At 30.5% G+C, this 11,577-nt stretch overlaps 1 protein-coding gene across 1 annotated transcript; it reads left to right on the forward strand.

Moving 5' to 3' along the window:
• The first annotated feature begins 3,696 nt into the window (after positions 1–3,696).
• Positions 3,697–11,027, forward strand: LOC126833701 (uncharacterized). Its single transcript, XM_050565184.1, has 8 exons — positions 3,697–3,810; positions 4,098–4,267; positions 4,601–4,717; positions 6,175–6,291; positions 6,549–6,735; positions 7,296–7,431; positions 10,014–10,115; positions 10,510–11,027. The coding sequence occupies exons 2-8, from the start codon at positions 4,126–4,128 to the stop codon at positions 10,564–10,566; spliced, it is 858 nt and encodes a 285-aa protein (XP_050421141.1). The 5' UTR covers positions 3,697–3,810; positions 4,098–4,125; the 3' UTR covers positions 10,567–11,027.
• The last annotated feature ends 550 nt before the right edge of the window (positions 11,028–11,577 follow it).

The raw sequence follows: 11,577 nt of genomic DNA on the forward strand, positions 1-11,577 counted from the left end.
CGTAATCATAACATATTTATGACGAATGTGAGTAAATTTATTGTTAATCATTAATCAGCGATTATCAAACAGTATTAATTGTATTTAATGTTTGAATTATGACATACCTGTTATTATATATTATTAGATATTCATCCTCCATTAATTTAGCTATCTAGTATAAATTAATAAGTTATATATAAAGAGCACTTATTTACCTGGTAATTAATGATTAATAATTATTGTTGAAACAATTAAGTTATTTTATTACGATTGTGTAGGTATTTTTTATATCGTAGTTAACTGAACCAACGTTGGTTTAAATGGATTTTTAATCGACAAAAGTCCTACTGAGAACTCATATTATTATGATTTCGTTTGTGCAGAGCTCAAACGTGTTTGAATTGCAAAAAGGAGACAACCACCGAAATGAACCAAATCACCGAGACCGTTCCGTTTTTCAGTGACGTGGTATGGCGTTAATTGGACATTTTTTACTATTGTTACGTTCTACTCACCATGATCGGACTTGTGGCCTGCGATGTGATAAAGGTGAAATAATAATAATAATAAAGTATTTCTAGTTGAGGTACAGTAAATAGTGTAGAGAAAAACACTTGAGGGTATATTAGAATAACAAAAACTAATATAAAAAAACTACAAGTTTAAAATGATTATTTGAAGTACTAATTATTTTAATAAAAAGTTTAAAAGTCAAACCTAAACTAAAAATCAACAAATTCAAATTATACGACAATTTTAATTTGATATTATTTTTACACTATTTACACAACATTCAGTTACTTTCATTTGAGTGGTCTGACAACGTTTCGGAATACTTGTACATTCTATCTTCAGAGTTGTGGTTCGCTGTGCTCGTACCGTGGTTTCCTGTAGTCTACATATATATTTCTCTTGTATTGCTTTTAGGAATTAAAAAAAAAAAAATCTTGGTTATTTTACTATTGTTTGTGACTGTCCATGGGAAAAGTACCTTAACTTTCCGGAACAAATGGTTTATGAGCGCCAAAACTAACTTTTAACTAACTATTTTATTAGAATGTTCAATTTGAAAACTTTATAACTTTTGAATGAATCAAGATATCATTGCGATCGAGACATCATTCAAACAGGCTACCATCTAACACAAATATAAGTTGAAACACCTACCGGTTTAAATATTTTAATAAAAAATTATATAAAATTGTCTATTATTCTTACACTATTTACACAACTTTCTATTACTACCATTTAAGTGGTTTGACTATTCTACCAACGTTTCGGAATATTTGCACATTAAATCATCAGGGCTGTGGTTCGATATTGCTTCTACCGTTATTTCTTGAAGTCTACATATATATTTCTCTTGGTTTGCTTCTAGAATTAAAAAAACAAATTCTTGGTTATTTATTATTATTTGTGACCATCCATTAAAAAGGTACCTTATCTTTCCCAAACAAATTGTTCAGAAGAGCCAAAGCTAACATTTTACTAGCTAACTTATTAGAAGTTCTAATTTAGCAAATTAACTATAACAAAATGCAAAACACGGTTTTTGAAAAACGGAAGATAAGTTACGCTTTTCCATAGACGGTCACAATTTATCTTCTCAATTTGTACTAGTATATAATAAAATAACAAACGTTCAAATAGGAATTTTAAGTTTAAACATTTAGTCAGGGACGTTTAAATGTAATAGAATTTTTGTAATATTCACAGAGCGATGAAATATTCTCCATTGAACCGGGAACCACAACTTTTATGGTTTTCGGACTAGGAATAGTCATTGTTAGCATTGAAGTGTGGGTACGCAGATTGTCGGTCAAGTAAGTGCATTGACTTTTTTTATTTAACATTAAATAATACAAACATATAGTGTAATGGGTTAGTGTCAGTTTTTTTTTACAAATAAAAATTATGAAAATGTTTAGTTCAATATAACTACATACAAAATTCCAAATACCAATATTGATTGTTTACCATGCCTGTCCATAATTCTCGTTTAGATTTGTTTTAGTCCGTTTTTTTTAAATAAAATTCTCATCAAAGGCATTTTACCATTAAATGACAGACGGATTTTTTGTGAAGATTAAAATTTTTACAACCCGATCACTACTCTAAACTTATCCTTACCAAATTAAAAATTTAAACTTGAAAAATACGTCAAAGTTAACCTATTTCTTAGTTTCATTAAAACCACGAGGACTTTCCTCCTTATGTCGTATCCTAATTTTTTCAACCCACCTTTTTAAATTGTTTTTTTATCTACCTTGATCTCTTAATACGGAAATGTGGAAGCATTTCTTTTTTGGCCATTCTATTGATCTGGATATTATTTCTTACTCTCTTCACACCCATCGAATCGGTCGGTCGACACGTCCACAAATATTCAAACAGTATGGGTTATTCTCATTTTTCATTGACTCATGATTCATTAACTACCTTCTACTCGTGTTTAATCACTCTTAATCACATCTGCTTTTTGTAGGAAAGCCGACAACATGCGCTGTGAAGACTGCGAACCAATAACTCAAGAAGAGTCATAATTCCTACCAACTTAATGCCGGACGAGCCCATAGTTGGGTTTGAAATAGAAACAATATAAATGATAATAAAGCTTAATAATTATCATATTAATAAACCCTTGTAAGGTAATGTACCTGACGTATAAATTGAAAATTTTTAACCTTTACGGTTTTTCTTATAAAAACATAAATGCTGTTTTTACGTTAAATTAATTACTGACCCATCTATCTTTTTTCTGATGACAGTAATTGTGAATATCGAGATGTCAAAGAACTGTGCTTATTCATTTTAAAAACTAAAAAAAAAAATTGCTCGCAAGTTTGAACATAATTATTCTACATTCTATACTCATATCATTATATAGCATTTATTAATAATTAGCAATTATATAAATGTTGCATTATTATTAATTAACAGTTATACAGTCTTTATTACATCCAAATAATAATTATATTAGTAAAAAAATGTAGTGACTAGTTTTAGAAAATTAAGTAAAACTATAAAATAATAATTAATTTGAATAAAACAATAAATTATAACATTTTTTTTGTATTTTTCCGTTTATACCTACTTTCTTTGTTTCAAAATTAAAAGAAAACGGCCGGACATGAAAAACGATTATTGTAATAATTAGTTTTACTTATATATTATAATATAAGTTCTCATAAAATAATATCCAGCAAAATTTAATTTAAAATAATCGATTTTAATGATATACAGCAAATATTAAAATTTAAAATACATCATTTATTATTTACTAGAATTGTATTAACCATACCGAGTGCCGGTTAAATAGGTCGCTGTATAACTTATAAATTTGATTGTAAAAAGAAATATTTTGTAGAATACATTTTAAAGAACCTCAGTGACGGTCATTTATAAAGGACAAAAAAATAAAAGGCATAAAATAATTAATGGGGAAACATTTTAGAAGTAATTTAAGCGAGCACTACCTTATCTGAAAGAGAATTGTGTAATAATCATTGTTAATGCTTCTTATATTATTTAGTACTGTAAGTGTAGGTTTCTGGGTAATAGTATCTCATATGTCGTTTTTAAACGTTGTAAATACAACAAAGTGGAGGTAAAATAATAGGTATTATAACGGCAGATCGCGCTCTCGAGGAAGAAAGGACTTTTTTCCCCAGAAGAAGACACACCCAATATCGATTTCCTACCCCCTTTTGGCCTACCGTTGGATGACGTACAGAGGTCGTTGAGATGTTTTAACCACTATTATTCGTGAATTCTATTCTATTTAACAATTAATAAACTTACGTTAGGCTAAATAATCGTCTAGGTGAAGTATGTACACACCTATTAAACGAACATTGCACCAGCCCCGTCTTTAACTTGTTAAGAACTCTGAAAATAGGCTTGAAATTTTATGCGAACAAAATGCTAATTAATGACACTTGAAAACTTAAAGATTTTTAAATAGGCAAAGCTGGCGCAATGTACGTACCTATAAGCTTATGTTTTTTTTGCAACGTTTTATTTACTTGATTCTATTATTTCAGCGTAGTGCAATAGTTTTTAATCAAACAATACACTTTAACAAATATATAATAAGTCTTTTTTTAATTTTTTAGTTTAAGTGGAAGTCATTTGCTTGTTAAAATGATACAAATAACTCTTCGAAGACCTTCACGCCGCCTTATATGCATTACGTTGTTCTATATAATGATAGGAGCTGCCTTATTGGACGTCTTGAAATCAGGAGGAAAAATAATGGCCAGAAAACGTCGGTACGACGAGTTAGGTAAGCATATCGACGCTCTTTAACTTCTATAAAAAAAATCCATAAAAAAAACCTAAACAGGGAAACATTGTTTATACTTATTGAACTAATGATAAATTTTGACGTTACCATTCATAATCCAAAAACCAGGGATTAAGTATAAAATGTAACTCGATTTACTGAGAAGCGTATGCCAGTTTATTTCAGTAAACATATCTGTACAATTTTCGGTTGTCAGAAAACATATTTTCTTGCAATATAGTACCAATGGTAGTAATAGATTACACTAGTAGGAGATCAAATTAAAGATATTGGTAATCCCTAATTAAATGAAAATGTTTTTACTTTATATAGCTTGGGAGCTCAAAATTGCCAGAAAATACAGCATAAGCCACGCTGACTACCTTTTAATGGAAATTAACGCAATGAAGCACACAAATTCTGGATTGCAGTTTAACGATACAGTATTTGGTGATGTATTTTTATTGAACTATCAACTTTAATCTTACCACTCATAAATTAAACACCATGCGATTGAAAGAAGTGTTAAAAAACTAAGAATATATTAAGTTTTCTATAAAAAAAAAAAAAATTCATATAAATATTTGTAATTGACCCTACTTTCTTAACGCCATATCCATAAAGAAAAAACTTGATATTGTAATTAAAAGCTATGGAGAAAGGGTTAAGTCAGGGGTTCGGAACTAATTCCGGAACATGTTCCTTCATGACTCCCTGTTGTAATCGTTCCGGAACAAATACCCGGAACTCGTTCCTCGAGATATTTGTTCCAGAGCAACTAAAATGTAATTGTTCCTTGTCATTATTAATAATTTATTAATGGAGCAAAATATATTTGTTCTACGTATTATGTTATTTCGTTCGAGTCTATTGAAGGTGCACATTTTTTTTGTTACTTTAGCTTTTGTGTGTGGTATTTTAGAAACAATAGTCACATTTATAAAAGTTAAATGTTAATTAATTCACCAAAAAATTATAGTTGATGCATTTGATATAACAATTAATGTTATTTTCAGTATACATAAATGTATATAGTATATATTGAAAGTTAACAGAATTAACGTAAAACAGAGTTAAAGTAACAAAAAAAATGTGCACCTTCAAAAAAACTCGAACGAAATAATATAATACGTAGAACAAATATATTTTGCTCCATTAATAAATTATTAATAATGACAAGCAACAATTACATTTTAGTTGCTTTGGAACAAATATCTCGAGGAACGAGTTCCGGGTATTTGCTCCGGAACGAATATCTTGAGGAACGAGTACCGGGTTTTTTTTCCGGAACGAGTTCTGAGTATTTGTTCCGGAACATAAAAGAGAAATGAGTCAAATAGGAACAAATTTCGAACCCCTGGTTTAAGTATACAATATATAAAAATATTTTTTAAATAAATTCACTCTCTTATCTTGCCGTCTTTTTTGCCATTCTCATAATTGTGTACTTTTAAAACAATATTTATCCATTCTTCTTTAATACGTACCACAGCTGTCGGACGCAAAGCTGCAACAAAAGCTCTAATATAAGAGCCACCTTGTTCATTCAGTTTTAATTATAATCAGGGGTTTACTTAGATATTGGAAGTAAAATGTGGTGAATTAAGCCATACGGAGAGCATAACTGGATGTACTGAATAGCGTATCTCAATTTTTGTTAGAAATCATACGTAAAAAAATTAAAAAATTTCTCTTGTCAGGAAACAGATACCTTTCCTTGCAATATTGTAATATCAATAGTAGTAATATATTACAGTGGTAGATAAAATTAAAGATATTGGTAATTCTTTACAAGTTAAAAATGTAATTGTATGACTTTCATTATATATTCTTTGGAACGTATTAACTTAATTATCAATGTTTATGTTTACATAGTTAGTAATTATTAATGTTTATGCTTTACATAGATTATGAACACAACATTGCCGAAAAATACAACATAAGCCAAGCCGACTACCTTTTAATGGAAACTAATGCAAAGAAGAACATTAATTCTGGATTGCAGTATGCCGATATATTTTTTGGTGATATACTTTTATTTTTATCAACTTTGACTACTTTTACCACTCATAATCAAAACACCATACGATTGAAAGAATTGTTAAAATCTTGTTTTCTATACAAACAATTTCCTATAAATACTTGTAATTGACCTATTTGTAAAGATCCTACCTTCTGAACACCCGTTTACCCTATTACATTCCACTTTTTTTTTATTCGTATTGTGTTCTTTTAAAAAATATATTTATTAACATAAACCACGTTGACTACATGTTATTAGGAATAATCTTAATGAACAAAACCTATACTGGATGGAAGTCCGTCGTATTTCTATTTGGTGATTTTGATCCGTTCACACTTGAAAAGCATTTGATTTTCATCTTTTACGCATTGTTGGGGATAGGCATCATAAAGTACCAAACAATTGTAAAACGTCTTAAAAAATTCGCCTCCGTAGTGATCAAAATGTAAGTTATACAATTTATTATAATTTCTTGACTGGATTTTTATTAAATACAGTATATTACATGATTGAATATACTGGTGTGATTGTCTATTAAAACATATAGTGTTTTAATAGACAATCACACCGCGACGATTGCAAGATCAATTCGACACATTTCCCTCCTTAATATAATTAATCGTACCTACTCATAACGTTAATATGACGAAAATGAGTGAATTGATTGTTAATCAATAATCAGCGATTATCAAACAGTATTAATTAAATGTATTAACTGTATTTTACGTATAAGCTATGACACATCTTTTATTATACATTAGAAGATATTCATATTCCTTTAATCAATTTAGGTATCTAGTACAAATTAATGAATAATTTATAAAAAGCAATTATTTACATACTGATTAATGATTAATAATTACTGTCGAAACTATTAAGTTATTTCATCACGGTTTTGTAGGTATTTTTTTAACGTAGTTAACTTAACCAACGTTGGTTTTGTATGGATTTTAATCGATTAAAGTCTAAATGAGAACTCAGACTATTGTAATTTTGTTTGTGCAGAGTTAAAAGGTGTTTGAATTGCATAGATGGGACAGTCGCCGAAATGAACTATACCGAGGCCGCTTCAGCTATCATCATTTTCCTATGTTTGATTTTATTCGCCGGGATCGGTCCTCTAGTCTTCATTGCGATACAGGTGAAACTAATAATCAAATATTAACAACTTAGGTACAGTAAAAAGTATAGAGAAAAGCACTTACAAAAACTTAATTCTTGTCTTATAAGAGTCCTGCAAGTTAGAGTGGTACAAAATATTCTAATAGAAAGTCAAACCTAAAATAAAAATCAACAAATTCGAATTATTTGAGATTTGGATTTTTATATTATTTTTACACTCTATACACAACCATCGGTTAATACAACTTGAGTTTTTTGACTAGTCTACAACGTTTCGGAATACTTGTAAATTCCATATTCAGGGTTGTGGTTCGATGTTGCTCGTACCACGGTTTACTGTAGTCTACATATATATATTTCTTGGATTGTTTTTAGGAATTAAAAAAAAAACCTTGGTTATTTTATTACTGTTTGTGACTGTCAGTGAGAAAAATAACCTTATCAAATGTTATCATCTCCGAACAAATTGTTTATGAGCAATTAAACTAACTTTTTACTAACTAAATAACTTTTTAGAAACTCCAACTTGAAAACTTCATCACCTATAAACGGATCGAGATATCATTGCGATCGACTTATTGTAATCAGTAGCTAGTCGACTATACAGGGTGTTCCAGCATAAAAGGTAAGTAATAGGTGATTGGACATCTAGGGGGTCCCCAAATAAGCCCCCCGTTTTTATTTTTTCGATAAGTCAAAAATTAAAGGTTTCGACAGTTAAGTAAAAAAATAATGACCATAAAAAAACAAAAAATTATTCTATGTTATTCAGTGCAAAAAGCTAATCTTAATAGAGGGTGTTAATAATGTTAACGCCTGATAAAGGTCGTCGACCGTCGGTAATCGGTGATAGTCGGTTCTCTCCTTCCCGTGCTATCCACTCTGCGTTCTTATCGTATTCCGGCAGTATGGGGCCTAACCTATGTCAATGTTGTTGTTGTAATTTTTGTTTTTGTACATACCATGTGCTGTATTGAACACACACCCCTTTGTCGTCTCTCGTTTTTTTGTTTCAACCTCGTATAATTAACAAATTAATTGTAAATTAAGCGTCGCGGTTCGTCCGTTATTCTATTGTATGTTGCCATTACGGCAAGGACACATATAAAACAATAAATCTACCGTTGAGATAAACCGTGTTGAATTGTTGGTTATCCCGTGACGTCCCAGTCATTCCACGTGTTGGTCAACAGTGACCCTGAAAAAAGCAATTACCGTCAAGTGAGTACACGGTCTTCTTCCTTTTTTTGAGTTCTGCGGTTGTCCGTCATTGAGACGCCCACCTCAACGTGTAATCGCGCGCTCGACGGCCAAACTGGCGTCACGCATCGTCTACGCGTAAGTCCGTCAACAACGTTTGAGTTGCTGGCGAGGCCGCCCAGGTCGTCCAGACTTCCATCTGTCGTCCATTCAACTCCGTCGGTCATCATTTCACCGTCGCTAGTTAAGTTAATATTAAGTTGTCCCAGTTTGTAATTCGAGCCTTGTGGCCATTGCACCATACCGATCCGGCCACAAGGACCCCCTGGCCCCATAACTAACCTGTACCATCCTCTTTTCCCATTGTATAATCTTATTCCCTTCCTGTGGTCTCGATTTTCCTTCCGCGCCGTTACCGTGGTCGCGCTGCGCATTTAGTCACGGGCTCGGCCCCCGTATTCCGTTCAACCGGCGTACATGTGAGTGTTGGTGTGGTTGCCGACTCAAACCGAGCACGGCGCCACGGGTATAGCACATTGGGTTGCATACTCTGTGCCCCTCCGGGATTTTTTTGTTTGGTTTTTTTTTGTTTTGTTTTTTCGGATTTAATCGCGAACGGTTTTCGTCGTCGCGTGCGTTTGTATAACAGGGGGGTCACATCATTTTCAGTCTCTTTCGGCCCCTAACTCAAAAAATGATAAGAGAAAAATGATTAGAGACCAGAAATAAATGATAAGTGATAAAAGATAAATGCTAAGACATAATTGATGAGAGATAAAAGAAAAGAGATAATTGGTAAAAGATAAATTATGAGAGATTAGAGATAAATGATAAGAGATAGGGGCTAAATGATAAAAGTTTGGAAATAAATAATATTAGAAACAAGAGAAAAGAAATAAATAATAAGATATTAGTGATAAGAGATAAATGATTAGAGACTAGAGGTAAGAAAAAAAATGATAAGATAAGTGATAAGAGAAGAGTTGGAGGCTGAAAAACACTGAAAATTATGTGACCCCTCTTTTAAGATGAGCTTTTTGCACTGAATAACAGGGAATAATTTTTTGTTTTTTTTGGTCATTATTTTTTTACTTAACTGTCGAAACCTTTAATTTTTGACTTATCGAAAAAATAAAAACGGAGGGCTTATTTGGGGATCCCGTAGATGTTCAATCACCTATTACTTACCTTTCATGCTGGAACACCCTGTATATTAATGCAAAAACATGTTTTTTTTAAAAATGGAAGTTAAGGTACCTTTTCCCATAGAGGGTCACATTTTATTGTCTCACTTTTTTACCTAGTATATAATAAAATAACGAACCTTTGAATAAGGGTTTTAAGTTTAAACATTAATAACAGTAACGGTTAAATTAAATAGAATTTTTGTATTATTTTCAGTACGACGTAATGCAAAAAATGACGGGAATCTTACTTTTTACATTATTTGCATTCGCATTTTTCGCTGCCGCCGTTGATATGTTGATTTTCATTAAGGAACTCGTAAGTGCATTGCCTTTTTTTTATTTAACACTTAATAATAAAATCTGTAAGTATACATTTTACCAAATTAATAATATTATCTTGGCAATACATCAAGTTAACCATATCCTGGTTTTTTTTCTACTCAACCGACTCAATTGTTTTATGTTGGATTTTGAGTCCGACATTTAAAAGATATTAAATCTTGAATGAAATGTGGAAGCATTTCTATTTTGGCCATCTTTTTCGATCTGGACTTACTTACTCTCATCGTCCCCCATCTAATCGTTCTGTCAACAAGCTCACAAACTATTCAAACAGCTTGGGTTATTCTCATTTTCTTTTTTTTCTCTTTGATTCATAAACTACATTCTACTCGTGTTTGTTCACTCCTAATCACATCTGATGTTTTTAGGAACGCCGATTTTTGCTCCATTTAAACAACGAACTGATAACTCAAGAAGAGTCATAATTCCTACCAACTTAATGCCGGACGAGCCCATAGTTGGGTTTGAAATAGTCTCAACATAAATTATAATAAAGCTTATTCTATAATTCTAATTTGATCAATTTAATGACAAGGCTTGTTTTCTTTTAAATAATTATGTGTTGTAATGAACAATATTATGCGCTGCAAAACTCATCAATTACATTTTTATATATCACTTAACAAAATATTTATCATATTAATAACCTGATGTAAGATCATTAACTGACGTGTAACTTGCAAGTTTTTAATCTATACGGATTTTTTTATAAAAACATAAGTGCAGTTTTTACGTTAAATTTATCTCTCAGACAAATGAGAATCGCCCTATTTTCTACCTTTAACTCTGACCCAGGCAATCTTTTTTCTGATGACAGTAATTGTGAATACCGGAGTTATCAAAAAACTGTGCTTATTTATTTTTAAAAAACTAAAAAAAAATTTATCGCGAGTATTAACACAATTATTCTACATTCTATACTTACATCAACATTTAGCATTTATCAATAATTAGAAATTATATAATTTGTTTAAAATATTGCATTATTATTAATTAATATTTATACAGTCTTTATTACATTCGCATAATAATTATATTAATAAAAAAATGTAGTGACCAGTTTTAGAAAATTAAGTAAAATAATAAAGTATTATTTAATTAGAATAAAAAAAAAAAAATGAATTTTTTTTTCCGTTTATATCTACTACTTAAAATCCATGCAGTTAAAATCCATATTCCTGTTTAACATCCAACACAAATTAAATAAGTAAAACATAACGTATAATAAATAGTTCGTTTGAAAAGTCACTTTTTTGCTCTAACTTTAATACTTTACATAAATATTTATTTTCTAAAAGTATTCCTTGCATAATATATTAAATTGTTTTCATTTTGCATTGCTCATCTAATAACACTTATCGTTTGTCTATACTCTATATACTTTCTTTATAATCGAATATAATTTTAATTATTTTACTTATTTACTTTTATGTACT

This window comes from Adelges cooleyi, unplaced genomic scaffold (genome assembly GCF_023614345.1).
Source record: "Adelges cooleyi isolate 19-005CV unplaced genomic scaffold, UGA_ACOO_1.1 ACOO_flye_CR_arks_rails_tigmint_CR_PRNA_2, whole genome shotgun sequence".
NCBI classification, from domain to species: domain Eukaryota; kingdom Metazoa; phylum Arthropoda; class Insecta; order Hemiptera; family Adelgidae; genus Adelges; species Adelges cooleyi.